Genomic DNA, 26,778 nt, shown 5'->3' on the forward strand with positions numbered 1-26,778 from the left:
GAGGAATGTGGAACTCTGCCGTGCAGATTTCAACACATAAAGCGAGCGCGCTGCAAGCAGACACTTGCCACCTTGTGCGTGCATGAAAGCGTGCGTGTGTGGCCTGTGTGCGTCTTTAATCCTTTGCAAAAGCTGGCTTTGACTGGCCCAAAAATCGGATGTTTTCTCATTCGAGCGTTTCCCAGACACACCTCATTCTCCATTCTCCTCCTCCTCCTCAGCCTCCTTTTCCTATTCTCACCCCCTTTTTTCTTTTCTTCTTATTTAGCCCATCTCTCTGTCTGGCCCCCATAATTTATTTTACATTTATCTGTAACAACGTTGCCTTGGGAGGGTTTTTTCTTTTTACAATTTAGACAAAAAGATGTACGCTTGGGCAACTCCTCCCCTCCTCCTCCTCCCCTGTAATATACAGACACAAATGCTCACAGCCTTGGGGCGGAATAGTTAAGAAGGTATGTAAAGTAAGTCTGTTTTAGGACTTTGAATGAACCAAAAGAAAGAACAAGGGAGAAGGAGAGAGGGGGAAGGGAAGAGGACAAAGATGGAGCTAGATAAGGGTGAGAGGGAGAAAAGGCTCTGAGCTGCAGGTGTGAGAGAAAATTCATTTCTGTCTCTATCCCACACAGAGGCAAAAGTAAACAATACAATTTGAAGGAATAAGATGCATCAAGCAAAAAGAGCAGAGAGCCGTTGAGGATCACTTCATGATACGGTGTTTCTAAGCACAAGAAGATTTCTTAAAGGCTGAAAAAGAGCTTTTCCAGTAAATTCAAATCCGATCTCCGTGTGGTTCTGCCGCCTCTGCATAACCTGCAATTTCAGATGAAATAAAAGAGAAAGGGGCAGTATAGTCAGCTGAAATGCACAAATCCCATGCCTCTCAGATCCTTCATCCCGCCCACCACATACAAGCCTTCCATTCTTGTATTTTTACCTCATTCACTCCAGCGAGACGCCTATGAGAAGGAAGAGCATTCACTCTGTTTGGACATAAACCTAAAGCTGGACCTCTTTCTGTTTTCTCTTCCTCCACTTTGATGCTTTTCTAAGGATCAAACCGTCAGATGGAAAAGTTGTGACAGCTTTAGACAGAAAGGAGAAAGAGAGATTTGCCCTGAAGGCTTTAAAAAAGACACAGGAGCCGGATAAAAAAAAGGGCAGCGATAATCTGCACAGCTGCTGCATGAAGGGAAGGAGAAACAGACAGATAAAGAAAGCAAACAAGGTGAAAAAGTGCGAAGGACAAGGAGAGGAGACAGACGAGTACAATCGAGGCTGAAGAGAAAGAGATCATTCAAGTTGAAGGCCAGAGCAGATATAAATACAAAGTGAAGACAAAACCCAGAGGGACACCTGTCGTCAAATTAACAGCAATGGAGAAGCAGCAGGAAAGGAAGAGAAACCTGGTCTAAGGAGAAACAACAAATGAGCTGTGCTTGACTCAAGTAAGAGGAGAAGGTTTCTTCATCATGATTTGTTCAGGTGGTTTCCCTAAATCCAACGACCTGCACGGGAGGAGCAACTTTGTCCCAGGATAGAATGAGAAGAGGAGCCTAGTCTACCATAACCTTCCTGTTCCTCTCCCTCCTCTTCACCTTGGACTTTCACATTAGGTTCACCAACTTCCTCCTTCTCCCCCTCTCCATCCCCTCACTATGTGGATACCAGCTGTGTTCCTATGTATGCTTAACTTCAGCTATTTGTGCTCAGGACATGACTACACAAACTACTACCAAACTGGAGACATGGGCACAGAGGTAAGACTCTCCACTTCTCCATTTATCTTTTGTCAAACCCAAAGTTTATCCAAGACTTTAGGAAACCAATTAAGACGTCTCCTTATATGTTGTAGTTGTTCAATGCAAATCATCCTCACCGAAAGGCAAAAATGATCAAATAACTTTCACAAGAGCAGTGCTATCTGAGGCAGATACGCTGTATTTACATTGGAATTATCCCTGGGTTTACCAGAGAAACACATTACAACAGAGACAGCACTCCTTGGGGGAGAAGCACAGATGGGAATAGACAGGAATTCTGAAAGGAAAGCAGAATAAATTCCCCAGGAGCTCCAACAGTAACAGCCGGTGCTTAAAGTATTAAAATAGAACCTGTATGAAGACTCTGGTCTCCACGAATCCACATGCAGACTAGAAGTTTTACAAACAAGAGCAATGTAGTAGTATTATTACACTACCCAAAGGTTGCTGACCAACAATGATTACTCCCGACATCAGTCCACTGGGATCAGCATGGAACCAAGAGTAACTTCTCCTCTGCAACAAGACATTTTAACTAATTTCAGTCCAATATCATGAGAACAGCAATGGTGTAACACCTAATAATTCATAATTTGCTACAGAAATTAGTAAAGTAAAGTAAAAGACAGGAATGAGATCTAGAAGCTGAAACAAAGATGAAGCTTAAAGGAGCGAAGTCTCATCACAGCATGGAAATACCACATTAGGAGAAAATATCAAACCTAAGTAAAGCAAGAACTAGATTAAAAATACACCAATACTAACATGAAAACAACAAAAGGAAAGGGAGAGGTAAAGGAAGACAGGGATTTCGTGCATAGGACAGAGAAATAAATGACTTTGTGGTTTATAAGGATGTGATGCATAAGAAACTAGTCAGAGTTGTGAAACACGGTAGCAGTAGTATCATTATTAAACAACAAACTCTGAAAACCAGCAAAAACATATCATTCCAGGGCTAAACAATATGAGAAAACATGTCATTGAGATGCTTTTGATGAATATTGCAATATTAATATTGATTATGATTTACCCACATTTCCCTGAATCTTTGCAATTCCCTCATCATTTTGTGTTAGCTTTAGCATCGTAGCTACTAAAGATAAAGATATAGTGGCTACTAAAGGGCAGTTAGAGATCATCCAACTGACCAAATATATAATTGGCATGTAGAGGCTAAATGATTTTAAAATATGATCTCCAACCAAATAACAAACCAGAGATAACGTTGTTTTTGGGTTTTTTTTTTACAGCGAAACAACACAGAATTACACAAACTACAGAGGATCTAAAACTGTTAAGCATTTACCGAATATGTATTTAAAGTTGATGCACAAGGAGGTCTTTTTTTACTATTTAAACAAGCTTTAACTGTACATTTTCTTTACATTTCATATTTCTAATAATGTATATACAGTACTTGATTTAGGTTGGAGCTTAGATCTACGCCAGGATAATGAATATCTAGAGCCTTTTTTAAATCTTTCAACCAACAAACTATGAGAGACAGGGAGTGACCACATAAATATGGACATTACAATGTCAATTAAATATGCGGGAAATAAACTACAGGGGGCCGAATAGTCATTCTGGCAGGATCAAAAAAAATTCATCAATCAATCACATATAATCTCAATTTAAAGGTTATACAAGTAGCCTATGATCCATCAGGCTGTTACAACGAGGTACAATCCTTATTCTCCATACTTGTTTTGGTCTGCCGAGTATATCTAATTTCCTCCCTCCTTCATCCTCCTTGATCTGACCCTGACATTGACACTAGAAAAATATTTGAAAGCCTATATCAGTTACTCAACGGCACCAAGAGGAGAAAGCACAACACTAGTCTGTCCTTTGTAGTTATAACAAATGTATTTCTGCTCTAAAGGGTGGCTTTAAATCAAAGATATCTCTGTCACTTCCCCTTGGTTAGACGTGTCTCAGGTGGGAAAGAATAAAACATAAGGAGATGAATTAAAGGTGTACAAGCTGTTAAATTCAACTACTGCCATTTAATTTAGTAGATTCTAAAAATGCATCATGGATTATAAATTACTGAAAACTTCAATGGCAAAATATTAAACACTTGCAATTTTAACTTAAAATCTATCCCTGTCCACAGAAAGGGAACTAATTCTAACACTTATGCTTAAACCCAGAACAGTTTTCCTCACATTAAATTAAACAAAAACATCCATTTCCTGAGACCAGTGAACAAAATATGTTCCTAAAGTTTCTAAAGTGTCAGCCAGTTTTTATCAAACACTTATATTGACATCTGCTTCTCTAGTGCTCATGAAACAGGTGGGTGCAGTTTTTAGGTTCAAGCTGTTTGTATGTGCATCCTTATCTGGTTTGTGTTTACAAAACAGAAAAATGTGCTTCTGGGAAACATAAAGTGGAGCTGAAGTAGAGATTTACAGATAAAGGTATCAGTTTACTACCAAGAACTTGCTTGGATTCTTAGCAACATCTGCGTAGGAGGGGAACTTAACCCACTAGCTTCTTCTTGACATTTCAATCACAAATGTTAAGGTGAACGTCCAGTTTAAGCCTTTTATTTAAACCTAAGCAACAATTTCAAACACGTTATGTCTAACAGAAAACTGGCTGAGTGATAAATGTATGGGTTTGTGTAAATATTTGTGTCTCTGTGCCAACACTGTGTAATGTTGGACACACCCCAGAGCGCTGGAGGAGTAGTAGCTGGTGCATCGTCAGAGCAGAGGCCCATGGCCATGACCTCATGACATGAGATCGCTCAACAATGCAAGGGAAAAAAATTTATACGTGAAAGAGGAAACACGAGACTGCTATGACAGAAACAAGCTGAAAACTATGCATTAAGTCATATGCAGTTATTTCACTATAAAACAGTTTAACATTAGCTCATTTTACTCAGTAATAGCGGTCGTTCTACTGTGTCCTTTGTCCGAAAGCTCCGGTTCTAAAACACAACCACATCTCAAAGAAATGTAGACTCAGTGAGAGGAAAGTTTCAGTCAAATAATGAAACAAAGGTGCATCTGAAAATGAGTGAAAGAAAGAGAAGCCATCAAACCCTGCTGGAAGCAATACGGAGATACAGCAATATCTGGAGAGCTGGGAATTGTGCAGCCATTTTAAGCACCCTGACCCTAAAAGTCTACATGTGAAATAGTCTTTTAAGCTGGTTGAATATATAAGTCATAATAAACTTAAGTATGTTTCAAAAAACAGTGGTCCACAATTTCTTAAAAAAAGAAAAGAAAAATAAATCTTCCTAAGTATAGGGCACAGTGATGGTCTCATCGTGATGTGGGGCTAGCAGTAAAGGGGCATTTTGACCATGGGACCCTGGAAATTTTTCCCCCATTTACCATGGCCGATTTTTGTGGGCCACTGACACTGAAGGAGTAAGTCCTCCTACTGCAGCAACGTTGACTGAAGCTTCCTCAGCGGCACAGTGCCTGGCAGACAGGATCTCATTGTGAAAATAAAAGCCTAAAGTGTCAGCAATAAAAGTAAAACCGATTATTCTGACACAGCTATTAGACTTTATACTTCTGTTATTTCACAAATTCCATCAAAAGGTCTAACTGCAACAAATTTTATATTTTCATCCCTCTAAGCGGAAGGAGAGTCTGTGGCCTGGGTTAAAACTTGATGTTCTTGCCTTAAACTTCATTTCACAGCATTAACACTGAAACTCAATTATAATCCCTTTAAAGTCAAGGGAAGTTTGTAACCTTCAGAAATATTTAACAAATAAAGCCTGAGTTACGTGCAATGAAGGAGCATAAACCACATAAATGCAGCAGTGGCGCCTCACTTCCTAAAAATGACCTTTTTCTTTGTCTTCAACCATTTACACTTAAACCATTTACAACCCTAAAATATTTCTTTCACTTAAGGCTCCTCCTTTTTTTTAAGAGGCTATTGTGTAAAATCTATTACAGTTACAGTAAAAAGGCAATTTGTGCAGTAGATTATTTTAAAATGGCATGATATTAGAAATCACTAGCACTGAACCTCCACAGGAACTCCATTCAAAGTAAAGAAAGTGCTGCCTCCCTACTTTTCTGGAGTAAATTTCTACACTGGTAATTTCTTTTTCCCTTAATGAATACAGTGGAAACACTGGGGACATAATAATGGTCCACAAAACTACTATTGTCCCAGAAAAAGGGGGTTTGCAGTGGAAATGAGCCATGCGTAGAAGACTTAACTTGTCAATTAATAAAGAATAGAATCCATCAACCCCAATGTCAGATTCAATGAGAAAGAGTACGTTTACAAAAACAAGTGATTTTCTTAAACGGAACATCCTCCCAACTGTCAGGCACGGCAGGGGATATATAGTGCTATGGGCTTGCATTCATTTTGGTAGTACGTGAAACATTGAATTGTAAATGGACTTCATTAAAAACCACAATATTACACATTGAACATTTGCAAGTAAGGAAATCATATTGACAGATTAATCTCATTTATTCAGACACAATATGCAAGAACAGGCTTCCAGAATTTCTCATTAATAATCACTATCAACAGGCACGGTGGTGGACCTATCATGGGCTGGGGTAAATGTTTAAGATCAGCGGTATGTGGAACATTTCACAGAGTGAGACAAAATGGATGGAGTAACCATCCTAAACAAAACTTAAATCCTCAGTAATGCGATTTATACTGCCAGACATAATGTGTCCCCATGAATCTCACCAAACAATTAAAACCTTTTAGTAACACCCAAAATAAAAGCTACATCAGGACTGGAGCTCCAGAGATCAGAATCTCATGTCAGTCCATGAATCCAAAGCATTAAATGTAATTTTGTTCCTACATTTATAATCCCTAGATGAATTACATATCACTTCAGCCAAGTAAGAGATTTCATCTGCATCCCTTAAATTTAGAGCAGTTAATATCTATTAATCAAAACGGGCCCATTGACTGAGCGCTGGGGAACCCCATAGATGACAGCATGAGATTGCTAGGTATTATCTAAAATATGCCTTAGAAAGCTGCTGCAGGCCTGTGTTCTGCAGTGCCCTTCATCATTAATGGCATTTCTGCAACCTTTATTGTAGCAGCATAGTCTCAAAATGACGTCTTAGAAAAACCATTTGTTGACCATTCGTCTCTATAGATCAACCACAGTTACTGCAAATCAAAGAGAAGCAATCAACCACTCTATTTGACAGTATCAAAAAAAGACCCAGCAGACTCTGGATTAGTGGTGTGCTATGCAGATGCCGAGGTGGGGTCCTCTTATAAGTCTTATCTTACGCATTCCTGCAGGTTTGCTACAGGTTGTAGGTCGGGGCACTCGACAGCGATGAAAGAGGACTGATTTTGTATTTCACTGTTGATTCGGCTATATGTTCTAGATCGGTATCCCGCTGAAAGGGCCAATGATGACCAATTTTCCGTTTACTGGCAGTAACCACCTCTCTAACGAGATTCTCATGACCTTTGGAAGTGTAACAGTCCCACAGCATCATGGGGCCGCCACCTTACTTAACAGTAGGGCCACTTTTTTCACATCAAACCCACATTGAGTGTTTGCTCCAGAAAATCAGAATCTTAGTCTCAGCTGACATCAAAAGGCATCTCATTGTTGTTATGGACACTTGGCAAACCCAGATGGCGCCACCCAAACCGCTGATTAAATTCAGATTTTCTTTCCAGCATGAATTTTAATCTGAGTGAATTTCATACTGAAATGATACATAATACAGAGCACACCCATGAGAAAATAAGGAAAATGGGAGGTAATTAATAGGAGGAAGATTTGGGAGGGGAAGACATGAGAAGATAAATAAAACAGAGTAGAGATCTGGTTCCTGTTTAGATAATGCCAGCTGTGCCAGTTGGCATCTTCTCAGCCTGTGAACCTAAACAGCCTCTTGTATTCCCATAAGAAAAAGTGAAACAACAAGAACACTCCCCTGACATTTCCAAACCCACAGATGATAAGGCAGCTTCGATCACCCAGTCCGTTAAACAATTGTTGTGCTTTCTTTCATCTACTGTTGCTCTACGGACTGGAACTGAATCATCTGTCGTCACAGCAGAAAAATTATTTTTCTGAGTGACTCACAGTAAGAAGGTTTTAGAAAGAAAAGTCAACCGTAAAATTGGATTTTCTGCATGAAATCTAATGACATTATAATTATATTCAGCAAGAATAATCACCAGTCTATTTGGTTCCTTCATATGTGGCAGGAAGTTGGCAGCAAACTTGTCACGAGAGCCAATTATTTAATTGATTTGAACAGTTTCACGCTTAACGTTACTAAAGGATGAGAACCCATATTCAAACCTTTGTTTGTAGAGGCGTTTTAGAGATTCCAGCTTATCTGACAAAATATATGGATAAGAAAACTTTAGCTAAGCTGAATCTGGGTTCAAAGCAACAAGAAGAACGCGAAGGTGAAGGAAGGACAAGCTTGTTCTTTATTACTAACAGTAGCAGACAGCGGCATGTTACAACACATTGGTAGCGGAGGTATTCATAGTTTATCCTGCACAACCAGTGAGGCTGAACTATTTAAACTCAGCTATATCTAACAGGTTTATAATAATAAATATAAACTGTAGGCTAGAAATGTCTTTACTTTAAACCCATAAAAATATTTTTTTTTTTTATCTTATCTGGATAATACAATGGCTTGCAGAAGTATTCAATTAAATTTAATTCAATTCAGTTTTATTTATATAGCGCCAATTCACAACACATGTTGTCTCAAGGCACTTCACAAAAGTCAGGTATATACATTTCAATTAATCCTAATCATTGAACAGTGCAGTCGGAGTTAGCTTTTTATTCAAATTGGATAAAAAGTTGTTCTATCTAAGGAAACCCAGCAGATTGCATCCAGTCAGTGACTTGCAGCATTCACTCCTCAATTCCCTTTAGACGTGTTCACATTTTGTCTCGTTACAAAACAAACTTCATGTATTTCATTGAGATTTTATACGGTAGATCAACACAACGTTGTGCTTGGTTGTGGAGAGAAATGTACATTTTTTTTCACATCATTTTTTTCTTGCACATAAAAAACCGGATTGTGGCGCAGCGCTCGTGGTGTAGGGGTTAGCGTGCGACCACATATAGAGGCTATAATCCTCAAAGCGGCCGTCCCGGGTTCGAGTCCTGGACCTGGCGACCTTTGCCAAAGGTCTACCCTCTCTTTGCCCCTCCTTCCTGTCTACTTACTATCAAAATAAAGGCCTCTAGTGCCGAAAAAAAAAAAAAAACCCGGATCGCGTACCGTTCATTTGCGTTCACCCCCTCTACTCTGATGCTGCTAAATAAAATGCACCTTAATGAACATAAAGTGAAGGCCTCAAAGGTTTGTTAGAGAACACTAGAGAACAAACAGCATCATGAAGACCAAGGAACACAGCAGACAGGTCAGGAAGGAAGATGTGGATAAGTTTAAAGCAGGATTAGGTTCTAAAACAAGTTCTGTTCAATCAATCATCCTAAAATGAAAGGAGGATAACACAGCTGGAATCCTATTAAGACAAGATGAACCATCTAAATTGACATTCCAGGAAAGAAAAGCATTATCAGCAGTCAACACTTGCAGAGATGCACAGGTGGGAGAATCTGTTGACAGGATAGCTATTATTCATGTAATCCACAAATCTGGTACTGAAGAGTGGAAAGAAGAGATCCAGAATGTATCAGGCAATTTTGAAGTTTTTGGCTTCAATGAAAAACAGTACGTGTGGTGGAAAACAGTGCTTATAACCCTGAAAACACCATCCTTACTGAAACATGGCTGTGGTAGCATCATGCTGTTGGGAACGTATTCCTCAGCATAGACCGAGAAGCTGGTAAGAGTTCCTGGGCAGAAACCTGTTAAATCTGCAGAAATTTTTTTTTTTTTATGTGTCATTTAGTGCGTTTCAGGCATACCACATGGAGCGGATGGTTGCCTACATGTGCCAGGGAAGTTTTGCCCTACAAAAAGGATATCTCAAGACAGTATCCTATATGCGTGATTAACTTTATTAATCCCAGATTCAATCCAGCATCAAAGTAGGCAGGCCACATTGATGTTAAAGTAACATGTTCGTATGACCTTCAGCCATTTTGAGTAATCGCGTGTTGGTGGGTGGGCAAATGTGTAGAGATAAATGTGGTTGTGATGGGGGAGTTTCAGTTTGTCACCTGGAAGTGTACATGTGTAAGTGTGACGAGGATGGTAGAGGGCCTACAATCCACAGCAGGTAAGAGCAGCTACGGGCAGCTATACCAAGCCTAGGAACCAGCCCCCCAGCAGCCCAGGGCACGCACCAACCCCTGGCAGCAAGATCGCCCGCCACCAAGCAGGGCAGACCTCACAGAGAGTAGTAAACCAACACAGAGCCCATCGTGACACACACCACAACCCTACTGCTGTGTGGTGTTGCATATGTAAGGAGGAGGGGGCGGGTCCAAAGACCAACTCTTGTTCCGCCAGCGACCACACAAGCCCAGTGCCGACTGAAGCCAGGGACCCCCCACAGATCCCCAAAGACACCACAATGCAGCCCCCACAGAGCAAATCCCTTAACTGATGAGTGACATGAGCGCCAGCCATCACACAGACGAGATTCTCACGACCTTTGGAAGTGTAACAGTCCTCCCTTAGTATAGTAACTGAGTGCATGTTACACAGTGCAGACAGGAAACTTGGTCAGAGTTCCTGGGCAGAAACCTGTTAAAGGTTCCAGAAGACTTGAGACTAGTGCAGAGGTTTACCTTTTACCAGGACAATGACCCTAAACATTTAGGGTATCAAAGCAAACTCATGTCTTAGAACAGCCTAGTTAAAGCCCAGACCTAAATCCAATCTGTAGGAATACTTGAACATTGATGTCCACAGATGCTTGTTTGTGCAGTTCGAGCTATTTTGCGAAGATGAATGGACAAACATTTTTGTCCTCTGATGTGAAAAGCTGGTAGAGATATACTGAGACAGATGTGCACCTGCAAGGGTGGTTCAACAAAACTTAAATAAAATTTGTATAAAGGATACCATGGTTGTGTTTGTAATGTGAGAACATGTGAACAGGTTTAGGATAATTAACACTGGCTCATATTAGAAATGTGAGTTTCATGCAGTAAACAAGGCTCATTTTAGCCATCTTAATGTCTCCTTTAACCTAAAATTCTCCTGCCTTATGACTTCATCTATCTATAAGAGAGTATGTAATCACACAAAATGAATTAAAAGTATAAGATTATATCATAAAAGTCCATCATCCTTTCTTTATACTGTTTATACTGTTTAATTTGTATTGACTACGCCAAAACAAATTCCTTGTATGTCCAAAAACGTCCTTGGCAATAAATCTTTTCTGATTCTGATTTATCTGGATTTCACCAGGCTCCAGCACAGTCCGATGACCAGTCAGGTTTAGAGACGATAACAAGCCTGGACCAGCTCCTGCAGCTCTTCTACCCTGAATACAGCTTGATCCAGCAGTGTATGAGGAGAAAAACATGGCACACCTCATCTTCCTCCTCTTCTTTTCCATCCTCATCTATTTCAACCTCTTCGGCAAGCCCTTCAGTCCGCTCTAACGATGATGGTATGTGGGTTCAGATGCGGGAGGAGGCTCTTTACAGAGTGGATGGAACTTTAGCAGGTAAACTTGAAGAATGAGAGCAAAATAACATAATTGGTTTTACACCTCCTAGAGATATATGAGGATATAACCAGTCAAATTTTATTGACTCGCTATAGAGTACAAGAGATAATTTTCTAATTGAATAACAAACAAATTAAATAAAATCCTGTTTTCAGTCATTCTGGAAGAGATCCAGCGGACATCATGCCAGCCAAGGGAGGTGTGTGTAGAGGTGGCCAAAGAGTACCCAGAATCCACCAGTCAGTTATACCTCCCTCGCTGTGTGGTGCTGCATCGATGCGGTGGATGCTGTGGGAATGAGGCGTTTTACTGCACCAATACGAGCTACAGTCTCGTCAATAAGACAGTGAGTAACACAGATTGATCCTCGCCTTCTTGTTGTATGTCGAGAAAAATGTCTGCCCCCTAACAGATTCCTTCTGTTTTTACTTTGTTGCCACACTAAAATGTTTCCGATTATCAAACACATTTTAACATCAAATAAAGTTATCAAAAATGCCTTCAAGTGTTTGCGATAACTAGCCTTTTACATCACTGGAATTTTGGGCCACACCTGTTAGCAGAATTGTTTTAATTCAACCATTCTGGAAACTTTTCCAGCTTGAAAGGCATGTCTAACGTCATGCCACCGTCACGCCATCTCAATTAGATTCAAGTCTGGAATTTGACTAGAACACACAAGAACCTCAACGTTTTTATGCTATTCAGAGGTGGAGTTGATAGTGTGCCTTGGATCATTGTCCAACTGCATAAACAGTGAGCTTGACCTTAAGGTCTGGAACAGATGGTCAGACATTCTTCATCATTTTCAGCACAGAGCAGACGTCATGGTTCCAATAGTTATGGTGACCAGTTTAAGTCCTGTAGTACCAATACACCTCCAGACAATTACATCACCACCAGATTTTAATGTCGGCATGTTGTTTTGATTAAAATGCTGTGTCAGTGTTGTTGAATCTCTTTGATCGGGGCACGCCATATTGCTTCTTTTTGAGATGTTTTAGCCTACTTCATGTCATCATACAGATTCTATTTAAGTAATTTCTTGATGCTACAAGCCTTGCAGAAATCATGCCTGAACATGGCTAGTTAAACTGAACCAAAAAATGTTGTTAATCACTGTTAATTCATGTTTAAACAAAGAGGAAAGGTTGGCTTGGATAGCTTCTTTCCCTTAATAAATAAAATCATTATGCAAAAACATTAAAATGCTGTAAATCTGGTATTTCACTGTTTTTATACCTCAAAATCCATCTGGATGCTAAAAACCAAATTTGACAATTATGTATCTGGCTCGACCGTAGCACAACAAAGCCCAGTCCAGGGGGAATAGCCTGTGACTGGACACAGCATATCCAGTCACGTAAAGCTGTACAATCTCACAACAACTGCTGACAACAAGGCACACTGGTGCTCTTATAAAACCAGGCAGACTAGATGTGTCTTTAACACTTATAACTAACCTTTACAAAGACTTGAGTCGCACCTAAGTAGCTACAACAAAACCATGAGACTCATTTGAAAAAAATGACTTGAGAACATCTCTAAACCTTTTATCTTCATCACTGTCAGCTGATGGAGCTGTCTCCACCCAGGATGGATCGCACAGTTGCCATGGTCACATTTGTCAACCACACCTCATGCGAATGCTTCTCCAAGCGGCCGCTCCACTCCATCATAAGACGAGCGGCGACAGATCATCTGTGAGTCAGAGGACTTGCTGACGTCTGTTCCCACCACATCTGAATCACGCCTTGTGTATTCATGTGTTATTAAACATGTATGACTGCTTATGTCTGCGAATGTGCAGGTGTTCCCCTCCTGAGCTTCCCTGTGCCTCAGGATCATTATGGGATCCAGTGAACTGTGTGTGCGTCTCTGTGGACACGATCAGCTACTCTCAGAAACAAACAGGTGAGACGAGATGTTTCACTGAACGTTGTAGAGACACTCACACACTGAGCATTTTAGAAGAACCTTTAACGTAAGTACATCAATTAAATGGAAGTTCTCCATTTACTGGTAAACTTGACATGTTCTCTTCTAACATTTTAGAAATTGGGGAGATACAGAAACACGAGCCTTTAAGCATTCCTATTTGAACAATCTCTCCAGACCATCTAGACACTCGGATCCTCCACTAGGCTCTCACATCTTAAGCTCAACCCCAACGGTTTCCTATAAGATTGAGGTCTCCAGCTCCAGTCCTTAAGAGCTGGTTTCCTGCACCTTTTAGATCCATCCCTGCTTGAGCACAGCTGAATCAAATGGTTGAATTACCTCTTCAGTATGGCCTGGAAATAACCCATTCATTTGGTTCAGACCTGTTAGGGCAGGGATGCATCTGAATGCTGCAGGACAGTCGCTCCAGAGGGCTGGAGTTGGAGACCCCTGGTCAATAGACGAAAATGCAAATGAAAGAAGGTTTATTTAGCATCTGGGGAACCATTTTTGTGTTCATTTGGCCATATGTTTTGATCAATATCCTGCAGAAAGATCCAGTGACTATCTTGGGAGCCACTTTCTCCAATCATTTTTGGAGATTGATACAAGTTTCCTTTTTGCATGCGAATAACAATAAATTGATATTTAGGTACATAGAAACATCAAGGTAATAAATTAGAATACCTCAGAGTAATATGGGCTTATAGGCTCTCTTTGAGAAAATTATTAATTGTGCCTTTGTGATATATATTTATATTTTTGATATATTTTTTTATTTTATTTTTAATTTTAATGTTTTCAGCGCATCAGCATCTCTAAATTATTTTGCACTTCAATCTACTTTATTGACATAATGGGCCCAAAAATTCAAATCCAAATATAAACATATTTACCATATATTACTAATTGAAGTGTAAAAAATGAACACAGGTTGCAAACTCAAAACATATAAAAGTCAAATTAAAATACAGTAAAAGATAAACAAAAATTTCTAACAAAATGTCATTATATTTCTAAATATTTTATTGTGATGAAACACTTTAAAACAAACTAAATCATAAAATATAACCTAAAACAGCAGGAAAATCAGTTTACTCATCTATTTCTAATCCAAGAAAACTGGATATAATGGAATATTAATTAGGTTCCAGGACACGATCAACTTAAAACTGTATAAGTTTTAAAAACCTCATTAGTTACTTTTATGTTATTAGAAACCTTCAGAGTACCAATAATTAGGGATTTTTTTCATCCACTAAATAAAAGACTCAAATCAAAGGCTGGATTTTCAACATTTTCTGTTCAAAATCATTGTATCTACAATAAATGACATTCTATATAAATTAATATTGTTTTTAGATGATTAATGGTAGTCGTGCAAAACACTTCTAGATACAGCCCAGATTCTGCACACCCCTAAGAGACAACCACAGTAAAATGAGGAAGTTGATGATGGTGCCAGAGGGTTTCAAACTAATTCTCTCTGCCGCAATGTTGATACAATTGACGCAGGAATGTTTTTGTGGGATTTTTCTTGTACAATCATGTACAGCACCCTTCATCTTTAATAGCTTTTCCAACTCCAAACCCTCATACCTGACTTAACACATAATCAAACTAACTATTTAGGACCCGGTAGGGTGAATATTTAAATTACTTTGTTCAAACTCAAGTCTCCACATGCAAATTGGGTGTAATAACATAAACAGAGGAGCGTTGTCTTCTTTGTTGGTTACGTGACACGCTCGGCTGATGAAGAAGAAGAACATGCCAGCTGCTTTGCAATTTTGACCACAGCTGATTTGAACCTCAGATACAATAATGAGTCATTTGAGGCTTTCAGCTAAACATCATCATCTAGATGGTGAAGATTATCAAGTATGGTGTTTAGAAAGTTCATCTTAGCTTTTAATGACTCAAACATCATCATCAACCTTTAGATTTGATCTCAAATACCGTTTTTCTCTTTAATGCCTTCTCTCTTCCAGAGGCGCTGGACTTGGGTCTGCTGGCTCTCTGCGGGCCCAACAGGGTTCTGGAAGAATCCACCTGTGAGTGTCTCTGTCAAAACGGACTCACGGAAGCCAGCTGTGATCCAGGCTGGAAACTGGATCAAAACACCTGTAAGGAGACAAATCAGACATGGCATGTCATTTCAGAGCATGTTGTTTAAACTGTTCTAAAGCAGAACATACACTTCCTTACTAAAGTTTTCACACCCATTAAACTTTTCCACATTCTGTCTCATTACAAACACAAACTTGAATGTATGTTATCGGGATTTTATATGATGGGCTGACACTCCACTCCAGTGTTCTGCAGCCTCTAACAGGATTTGCCCTGTATTCAACTCCATCCCATCAAGTCTCACCAGATTCCAAGTCCCTCCTGAAGAAATGCCTCCACACAGCATGATGCTGCCACCACCATGCTTTACTATCGGGGAGGGAGTGTTCAGGGGAATGGGCAAACAGGAATCTGTACGTCAGCTTAATTCAAGACTCACCTGCGACATTATTTGTGACAGACAAGCAACAGCTGGAAGCGATACACTGCCCCTTGCACCCAGTCGTGAGGAAGCACAGTGTCACAGCCACTCTCTGTGCCGCACTGACAGGTATGTGCTGGGTGCCCAGGTGGAGAAGAAACGGGGCTAGGCGCCCAACTAGCTCATCAAACTTACCACTATTCATTTGGAAGTATTCAGTGTTTCTCGTTGTCCATCGTCTTCATGTTCTTCACCAGCGAATGGTATTCGCCATCTTCGTCCCTACTCTGGTTTAATGGCCTTAAATATAGCCTTCTTTTCTTTTGTTTTTCCAAAGCCGTGGCAGAAAGTTGGGGAAACGTAGGAATTTGTTAAGCTCAACAATGAAAGCTCAAGCATCTGCAGATGTTGCACGTGGAGTCAAAGTACACACACAATACCCCCGACTCTGTGGGAGCCTTTAAGGTCGTCCTCTTCTTACTACTTCACAATTTTTTGCACCCCTTTGTGTTGGTCTATCACATAAAATCCTAATAAAACACATCAAGGCTTGCTGTTATCGTAACTTAGAAGGTGGAAAAGTTAAACGGATGGGAATACTAGTAAAAGACACTGGAAAGTCCAAAACATTTTCCTGAAGCTGCCTCTGATCAGCCAACACAGATGGGTCAGGCTGGGTTATAAACAGGACCAACAAAAAGCACCACATGGCTTCCTTTTTGGCCCATATTACATAGTTTATTGGGGGTTGATGTCACGTTATACTGACACCTATCAAGATAAAACAAGGAATGCATGTTTTGATACACATTTTAAAAATTAATGAGGTTTTGGATTTGTAACTACTAAACTGACCTTCCCTCTTTTTCCTACCTTTGCGGTCAGGTGAGTGCCAGTGCGAAGGCCAAGGCGAGGGGAAGTTGTGTCCTGCTGGACAGCGGTGGGACAACGAGCTGTGTGGTTGTGTGTGCGCAGTGGAGTGTCCCAGGAATCAGCCCCTAAACCCCGACACGTGTCTGTGTCAGTGCAGAGAGAGTCCACAGACGTGTCTACGGCAGGGCAAGAGGTTCAACCCCAACACCTGCAGGTGAGAGAAGCAGAAGGACATCTATTTTTAAAAACTATCACAAAAACATTTTATTGGGATTTTTTTTTCTCAGTGTAACAATAAACTAAGCATGTAATACTTTAATTAAACAAATAGACTAGTCAGATTTTTTTTTTTAGGAACGGCATCTTAAAACTTAAAAAGGGTTTCGCCTTATTAAAATCTAATTCACATATTCGTTTGGGCTCCATAGGAAACTTTTTCTTTCAAAATGCCTTTCTGTATTTAGCCAAGTTTAATAAATTAATTAAAAGCAGATATAAGTGTACCAATGTCTGCTTTTGCCTTAGCAAAACGTCATAAGATAGATGTGGTCCTACACTGTAATAAATGAATAAATTTAATTTCTTGCAACTTAGAAATGAAAGTTCAAAAGCTGCCTTAAAACCTCTGAGATTTGCATATGGTTTAAAAAAATCAATGATATTTGATCAATAAGAAGATTTTAATTTGTCCGTAATAATTTTGTCTTAATTTAAAATAAAAAGTCTCAATCTGCATTAACTACCTGAGCTGAGCCAAATTTGAATCATTCCTGAATTGCCTTCTGGGGGCCACACAAAACCAGGCCAAGGGCCTCAAATGGCCCCCGGACCGCACTTTGGAAATCCCTGAGCTAAAGCAAATGGTCTAAGTATTGTAGAGGGTGAGTCAGCCTAAAAAAGGTCAACACAGATACTCAGTAGCCAGTCCATTCAGTTCCTTAAAGGGTCAACAATATAACTTAAAATCAATTCCAAAATGGACATGGTTGTAGTTCAGCCAAGGGTACATCTGAGTATTTTAGCATATTTATGAAAAGAGATGTTATATGTTTTCAAGATGAAGCCCAAAGAGGAACACTTTAGATGGAAAATAAAATTGGCCCTAAAATAAAGCCCTGAGGAATTCCAGAAGTAATAAAGGCTAAAGAAGAAATAAATTCTGTGGGGCTTAGAGAGAAACTCCCTTCAGAACCACTCTAGTTTGGTTCCTTTTATGCCACAATGCTCCAGCTAAGACCTTATGATGCCGAGGTCAGCACTGTCAAATACGGCTATCTGCTCTAAAAGAAAAACAGCAGAACTGCCTGAATAAGTTGCTGATAAAAGATCATTAAAACTTTTAAAAGTGCTGTTTCAGTGCTCTGAAGAACTTTAAACCCAGACCTAATTTTTTAGAATATTGTGATTATTTAACCACAACTCTATCTGCACAAATACTATACTTTCCAACTACATGTTTAAAACATGCTGGCACAACACCTGAACAGACACCGCTAGTAATAGTCATTAACTTATCATATCTGTGGGGTTTTTGTTGTTGTTGGTAAGAAACTCCAGGAGTTGTTGCACATTTCTGATTAGTTCTCAACACTAGAAGCTTTAGAAATATTAGAATAGAGTCAATGATGGGGAAAAAAATCTGCTCACAATGACATTAGAGAATAACTTTTTTTTATACATTTATATATATATAAAATGTACCTGTATGTCCTGGTAACTGTATCTCAATGCAATAACAGTAACATACAGCTGATCTTTTTTCATATATCACAACCTTTGGTCTTCCTTCCCTTCAATTGTTTTTTTTATTCTTGTCTCTAATCCTGCAAGAAACAGATTATTTAGGTTAATAGATACTCTTTCTTACTTTCGCCATAATATAAGCCTAAATAATTTGACAATGGCTCAGATTTGGTTAAAAACAGTCTAATAGGTGAAGTAAGTCAAAAAGTGGAATTTTCTAAACGCAAAACCCTTGACAAATGGGAATGATCAGTCTTACAGTAACCAATGAATCATCTCCACTAAGATCCTAAATCATCTACAGCAGAAAACCAGTATGTGTCAAGGCATCATGACTAGGCATGGACTTGTCACCAGTATCACAACACAAAGTGGATAAAAAAATATTTATATATCATTTCAAAACTTTTTCCACATTTTAGGTGACATTTAGGTAAAAACAAAAAAAATCTATTACGAAGAAAGATTTCACCACCTGGTTGCATAAGTGTGCACACCCTTCAACTAATAAATTGTTAAACCGCCTTTATTTTATTTTAGCCAGTAAGTTTGGTAGTAGTGTCTCAGCAGCCACAACAAGACTGCAATATTTTTTTGTTAAAGTTTCTCCAGATCTTTTCAATTGTGAGGATATTCATATTCAGCTCCCTAGCAGACACCTGCAGGTTTTTGGTCAGACCTGACTGGTATTCAGAACTGTTCAGGATTCAATTCACCTTCACAAAAAGTCTACTTCCATTTGCAGAAAGGTAACCCCAGGGCATGATGCTACCACCTCCTTATTCCAATGTGGGTATGGTCTTCTTGTATGGTTATAGCTTATTGCAGTGATTTTTTTATGAACTGCACAGATTTAATTCTTTGTTTTTTATGACAGGATAGAGAAACAATTTATCTTTGTCCGATTTGCTTTTACATCTCAAACCTTAAAGTCGTTTTACTTAGAAAGCGCCAGGGTGACTGTAGTTTTATCTCTCTGTATCACAGTGCTTCCCTTCCCTCACCTGTTGCTGCACACTGCTGGTCAGGTGGCTGAACAAAAGCTGTTTTTTCATTTGCTTACATAAAGAGAAATTAAGCTGTTTGAAAATATTTTCAGTCACAAAACACAAAAACAGACAAGGTGTGAAAACGTAAGGAGCACCACCTATCACTCCCATCTAACCTAGTTGGAAGTTGTACCCGAGCAGATAGCCTGACTAACAAACCAGCTTAGTATATTTGTGCTACTCTGCAAAGAGTAAAACTACAAAAAGGAATAACTTTCTCCACAATAAGCACCTAAAATCTGGTACTAAATTAGCGGGTGGTTATTCTATGTTTGTGCTTCGATCGATGTATCAATATGTGAATGTTATATACATTATTATCTCTTTAATAATCCCTATGTTACAGTGTTTAGCTGCTGAAGGAACAATTGTTGTTTTATGTTTTTATTTAGATAAATTAGGTCACATTGTACATTCTTCTTGTAGCTTTTCTGTTCACATACCATGAAACTGTACCATTTCTACTCACAATAATCAAACTGTGAGCTTTTTAAACTAGCCCAAGCCTAATCGTGATTAACCAGCAGTTTGTGATGTGTTACTAGTGAGGCTAATGTCAATCGTTTACCCCAGAAGCGATCGGATTCTTCATTACATTCCTCTCAAGAAAGTGAACTTTCATTCTTTCCATCTCTTTTGGTAATTCACATGTTTCATTGTGGCCTTTTATGGACATCGGGCATCCAAAACATTTGCTTTGGGTTCTGCACGCGTTTTGTGGTTCCCACAGTCTGCATGCACTGGATCAAGCTTCCTCTGACCCGAGAGGCCCTGCAGAGGGAACGGACAGGGAGAGACAGGCTTGGTGAACTCGATGACAGCGAGACAGACAGATGGAGTGACAGGCGCTATGCAAACACAGCAGCAGACATGAGAATCCGTATGACTAATTTATGCTGCTTGCTTTACATGTGGGAAATCTTCCAAAGATATAAAGACAAGTGGCCTTTAATGGCAGTTCAATAAACGTTCTCAGCTTCTGTTTACTGGAACTGGACCACAGTATAGCCGAAATGTTTTTAAACCCAAGTCTATATTTAGCTTAGAAACTAAGTGGAATTAAAAAATATGCAAGAGCATCAAACATTTTTGTGAAGAGTACCAGTCTTCAACATTTCTGTTTATTTTTGATGGAGGAAATTAGGAGGACACTTTTCTCTGGTATGCTTTCCATGCAGAATGTCCCAGAATTTGCAGATTTATCACTGGAGGCATTGCATTTTTCAAGATTTCTTCTCTTTTTGCTTTTTTGCTCGCTATAATCATCTAACACAGTTTAATACCAGACACAGAAAACCTGAGTGATTATAAAATACAGGTTTTAAAGGTGTAACAATTGACTAACAGCAGAAAAACTAGCAGGACCAACCTGACCCTATGTGAGAAACTTACTGGTTGTGTCAAACTTGGTCTTTTACTTCGCTTTGGAGAAATTTGGCATTATTCTTATTTGCAGAAGTATTTTAGTTTAGCCATAGTGGAGTTAAGATCAAGGGACATCATCTCAATTGGATACAAGTCCTGACTTTGGCTAGGCCACTCCAAATACAAAATTTAGTTTTTCCTTTGAGGGCCAATAAATGGTGGATTCACTGGTGTGTTTCAGCTTAAGGTCACAAAATGAGCCACTGGCATTTTCTAAAAGAGATGAGAATTCATGTTTCCATTTATTACTGGACATGTCCTGAAGCAGCAAAGTAACCCCAGACTACCACATTAGCTAACCCCTATGTTTGACTGTAGGTCTGCTGTTCTTTTACTGAAATGCTGTTATTGGATGCCAGCTCCAAACCATCCAAAATGTTCCACTTTTGTCTGGTCAGTCCACAGAATATTTTCCTAAAAAAAGCTTGACACTAACTGAGGAAAATTAGGCCTGCAGTGCTTAAGGTTTATTCGTGGGATCTTCTGTGACCTCTTAAGGGAACCATCTAGAACTGGCTTTGGAACCCTTCCAGACTGATAGATGTGAATTACTTTGTCATTTGATTTTGAATTTCTTTAATTTGGGCCATGATGTGTTGCTTTGGGGTTCCATAAGATCTGGCTATAAGCATGCATGGGTGTGTCTGGTACTCTGAACTCACTGAACTGGTGGGATTGGATAGCTTTTTTCCCCTTTATGTCTGAAATCCTCATTTATAAACTGCATGTTTGTATTACCTTTGGTTATCTTTGATATAAAAATTCTTTGATGGTCTGAATAATTTTACATGTGACAAAAAGGTTAACAAAAATCAATCTGCAAGGGAGCAAAACAAAGTATGTAAACTGGGTCAAATGCAAGTCTTGTGCACACATACTTGCCTGATTGAGTTGACTTGATCATTGCATAAATGTTTGTTCAGTTAATTTGAATAAAAATAAAATACAATGTTGATTTTTAAAAAACACGCTATATTGTGTTGCTAGTAAAATGTCAATTTTATATGCAAAATTAATTAAGTTTTTATTCATTTCCTGGTTGCATGTAAAAATCCATCATGATTTTAAATTTTACTTGTCATCCTTACCTATCAGAGTCAGTGGGCGGGATTACTATTGTCCTATTAATAATAATTGGTCTAAAACTGCCAGGTTAACCAATCAAACAGTAGCATCCAATTGACGAGTTGCAGTGACAGTTTTAATTATTTCCTGTTGCACTGCAGAACACTGCAATAATTATTAAACACTGAAATAATTATTCATGGGTCTCAATTCACATTTAATTATTTATACATTTAATTATAGACCAATTCAAATAACTATGAAAACATTTATTTATTAAATTAATTTCATATTTTATCTTATCAACATTGCACATTGTGGTATTTTTGTACTAAACGGTGCATAGAAGAACAGTTTTTCACCTGTTTTCAAGTCTTCCTCAAGCTCAATTTAATCAAGGAATATATTTGACATTCAAGCCGACTTTTGACGGTCCTGTGATTCAAATCAACACATTCCACACAAGAGGAATTTGTCTGAAATTAACTATTCAAATTATTTAAACTTTAATGTCTTTTGAATATCAGCTAAACGTACACTGTGCATTGACAAACGTATTTATAGATTTTTTTAAATCAACTGCATAAAAATAAAAACGCAGGTAAGTGCGCAATAAAAGCTAGCTACAAGCTATTATCTGAGGCTTGGACGCTAACCGCAATTTTAATGAGCTCTACATCTTATATTATTTTATTAATTTAGATACTTTTTCTGTAATTAAAAATACAGATGCACTTTACCTTGACCCTGCTAACCAGTGAAAAGCTTTTAAATCGACGTAAACACAACGGGGGCGACAGAAGCTGTTGATTAGCAAGCTAACATCAGCTGTGACCTCGTAGCCGTGCTGAGTTCAAGTGCAAATTTATTTCAAAGTCAAATTGAAAACTGATTTAAATTGTGGTCTGAATGAGTCGTGTTCTATAAATAAACGGTTCTGTATAAAACACTAGTTCAACGTTTAAAGTTTCTTGTGCATAAAATGTAACTTTGAGAGAATTACATACCTTATTTTGCGGTAAAATCTACATAAGACGTTTACCTTATAAATCCATTCCCGGAGATAGCCGAACACTTGTCGAAGGTTCCCGAAGGCTAATTACGCCTCTCTGGACATGGGAGTGCAAGCAACTTGACCCAAAAAGCAGATAGTGCATAAAAATAATAATCATCATCATAATGATAATCACAATACTAATATTTTATAAGATTAATAAAATTATTCACAGAATAATCTAAACCAAATAGATGGAAGTTATGCTACGAAGTCAATTAACATTGAAAGACTTGTTTTTCCAAACATATTATTGTCCTTATGTTCTAACCAATTTGACAACTTTAGATTTATTTTTCCATATGTTTGTGGAAAGAAACAGTTATTAAGGTGATGGTTTTAGGTTCAGGAAGCATTTATTATTCTTTACAATCACTCTTTGTATTGTTTTGTCTGATTTAACATCTGTTCACAGTTGATGAAGTGAAGTCTGCAGGCGACTGTACACCTGCTGTGATTTTAAAAACAAGAGTACTGCTCCCCTCTCTGGAAAAAGACTCCTTTTTTCCCCTCACACGGAATCTTTTGATGCACATGCAAATAAAACTTGGATTGAGCTTCATCCAAAAAGGATGTGAATAATGTATAATAACCAAGCCAAGAGAATATAATCTCCCTTGTGTTTTTTTTATATCTCCTCTGTTCCTCATCCCAACCTCACCCCTTTAAAAAATCTTTCTCTTTCCCTGCTGTTTTTAAATCCACCTTTGTCTTCTTCGCCCACGTCTCCCTCTCATCCTCTTTTGTTCTCTCTCAAGTTGTTACAGGCTTCCATGCAGAAACCCCAGACGAGAATGCCAGGATGGATTTTACTACAGCAGCCAGGTCTGTCAGTGCATCCCCAAGTACATGAAGTGGAATTACCAAACCAGAAAGTGAGGAAGAGGAGTGGATACTGAGGTTTATTGACCTTAGATCTGAAACTTCTGCACATGAGTGACAGTGCAGGAGGACTGGAAGTGGATCTACAAATAGAGACATGCCATCAGCATTACGAGCAGCTTTTGTATCACCTTTCCAAGGAAGCATCTCAAATGGCGTTCAGAGACTTTCTCATAATAACAAAAGGCAAGCAGCCAGATGTATCTGGTAAAACTCTTTAGAAACAGGAAATATGGACAGGATCTTGGAGACTGTCCCTTATGCAATCCTGTCTGGAAAACCCCTTGAGACTGTCTTTAATGCACAGCAACAAGGTGGGATGGACCAAGCCGACTTAGGGCAGGCATTCATCCCGCTATAACGTGTTGCAGCAAGAAGAATGCCAACCACCAACCTGCTGAGGAGCTGCAGCTCATGCCTGTTTGAACAGAATGTGAATATGATAATAACAGACCCGGCTCCATGCCTTTTCCAAAATAAATGTGGAAAAAAAATCTTGAGGCCATATCTCATATTGGCCTAAAGGAAAATGATGTGCAGTGGATCTCCAAACCGTACACAAACCCTGTTATAATGCCAGGTTTTTCTGATGTAAAAAAAAATAAAATAAAAAAATCAGACGACTGTGAATAGTTTTCAAGATGAGGTATGCAGATAGACTCAAACCAGAGAAGACTGAATGCTGAAACTGAATGTGTGCACTCATGAAACCAGGCTGTCGCTTCTTTTTTAACACTTTTCCCTCTGACATTGACTGGTTTTCAGTTGAATTGTACAAGATATGCCACAGCAAAGTTAGAAACAGTTCTGAAATGATTTATCATTTTCTTTTTTACATCGCAAATAACCATCATTTTAACAGAGGTCTGTCCACTTTGAGGATTTTATTTTGAATCTGCCATTCGATTTCTTACATTCCCTCATATAGATGTGATTAACCTTTTTGGGACATCTCCATCAGCATTTCTTTGTCCAATCGCAACCCAATACTGGTTCTAATTTATCTGTTCCCGCTCCGAGTAATTTTATTTTTATATATTTAAAGTTTTTCTATTTAAACAAAAAGGTGAAATAGATAGAATTGTGAGGAGCTGTAAATAACTATTTAAATCACTTTAATAACTAGAGAACTATGTTTTAAAGTGAAGCAGATCACATTCTTTTACAATAAGTTTTTAGATTTTGTGGGAAAATCTGAATCATGACGTTCTCTGCACTGCTGCCTTTTCTTTTGACTCACCAAAACAGCGTTAGTTATTTAAATTCTGTTATAACGCTTAATGCTGAGGGGAAGAGCGACTGCAGTGTAGACAAGATTGTAGTCAGTAGCGGTTCTTGGATAAAAGGCATTATGGGTAAACTCCTCCTGTCATTCCCCCAAACAATGACATTGCAGGAAATAATCTGAGATTCTGGGCAGGATAAAACGCAGTGGAGTAACCAGTGGAGTCCTTTGTGGCGTAAAATCATTAGAAAACTTGATATGGCCGCAGAAATTCTACATTTTTGGTCTGGTTCTTTTTGTGCCCCTTTTTGTTATGCCGCCCTGGGAAACTGCACATATCCAAACGCACCACTGGTTGTAATTCATGTGCAATGGGATGTAGAATCACTACTTCATTGAGTATTGATTAAAGGCTCTGTCTGACTGACTTGTGTGACCTGATTTGTCCCATTTTCATCCGTAGACATACAGGTGCATCTTAATAAATTTAGAATATCATTGTCATGTTTATTGTAGCCGTTCATGTCAGCTGTTATCCATTCTAACCTTACTGGCCTTCCCGGCCAATTATTATCAACCAATAATCAGCTAAATCGATAGAACAATGGAAATATATCATTTTTCACTGAATACATTTACTTGATGATATACAAAGTTACTGAGATGCCCCCTAATGGCAGTTAGAAATATAAAGATTAAAGGAAAACCTTACTTTTGCTTAAATCCAGGATATCTAACTTAAGTGGTTGTTGTTGGACCCTGAATATCCAGAGGCGTTAAAAATACATCAGCAAGAAGGTAACATGAATTTGGAAGTTGGTCTCAGGCGGTCAGTGAACATGGCATTGCTGATTGATTACACTGCATACAACTTAAAAACAAGGAATTTCTCGAGCTCAAAGTCGAAATTATACATGCTGGCAGAAACATGTTGGTGTCTTATTGCAAGAATAAAAAGGATTTGTTTGACATCACTCAATCGGACTGATCGGCACTCAGAATAGGGAAGAATGTCCAAGGAACTCCGTGAAGATCTAAGGTGAAAGGATGCAGGTAACGATGTTCAGTAACTGAGGAACTACCGAAGAATGTTTTTACTTTGGAGAAAGACCAAACTTCAAACACCTTAGCGAGAAAAGATTTATAGTTGGAAGAGATACATACACCAAGTATGTTTTGTGGAATCAAGGAGGGAGCTTTCAAAATTAAAAACACTGCACCAGTTGTGAATTACAGTGGTGATAGTATCATGATGTAGGAATATGACAACGATCCCACAACACAGCTGGTTTAGGGATGAATAAAGCAGGCGAAGATTCACCTTTAGGAATGATGCTCCCAAAACCTTACCCTTATCCCTCAGTTGGACATGCCAGCCCAGCTGTGAAGCATGGGAGAGGTAGCATCATGCTGATTACATCAATGCTCCGAGGTAAGAAATCTTACGCTGAAGGCTGTTTAGTTTCCTTTGAATGGTGCCCAAATTGTAAACAAAAAGCATTTTCATTTTTAGGTTGAGCAGCAGAATTGATTCTATGGATTGCTCCCAGATTATTCTGCCACAGATGCTTGTTTGGTTTCTTGTGTTCGATGTACCAATAAAAAAAAAAAAAAAAAATGCCTCAGTAGTGCGAGGG

The 26,778-nt window shown here is 38.8% G+C and overlaps 1 protein-coding gene across 1 annotated transcript; it reads left to right on the forward strand.

The window, feature by feature from the left end:
• The first annotated feature begins 939 nt into the window (after positions 1-939).
• On the forward strand, positions 940-25,568 carry LOC124861298 (vascular endothelial growth factor C-like). Its single transcript, XM_047354885.1, has 8 exons — positions 940-1,760; positions 11,129-11,390; positions 11,549-11,739; positions 12,966-13,096; positions 13,204-13,307; positions 15,326-15,460; positions 16,711-16,912; positions 23,793-25,568. The coding sequence occupies exons 1-8, from the start codon at positions 1,659-1,661 to the stop codon at positions 23,911-23,913; spliced, it is 1,248 nt and encodes a 415-aa protein (XP_047210841.1). The 5' UTR covers positions 940-1,658; the 3' UTR covers positions 23,914-25,568.
• Positions 25,569-26,778: the final 1,210 nt, after the last annotated feature.

Source organism: Girardinichthys multiradiatus, chromosome 24 (genome assembly GCF_021462225.1).
Source record: "Girardinichthys multiradiatus isolate DD_20200921_A chromosome 24, DD_fGirMul_XY1, whole genome shotgun sequence".
NCBI classification, from domain to species: Eukaryota; Metazoa; Chordata; class Actinopteri; order Cyprinodontiformes; family Goodeidae; genus Girardinichthys; species Girardinichthys multiradiatus.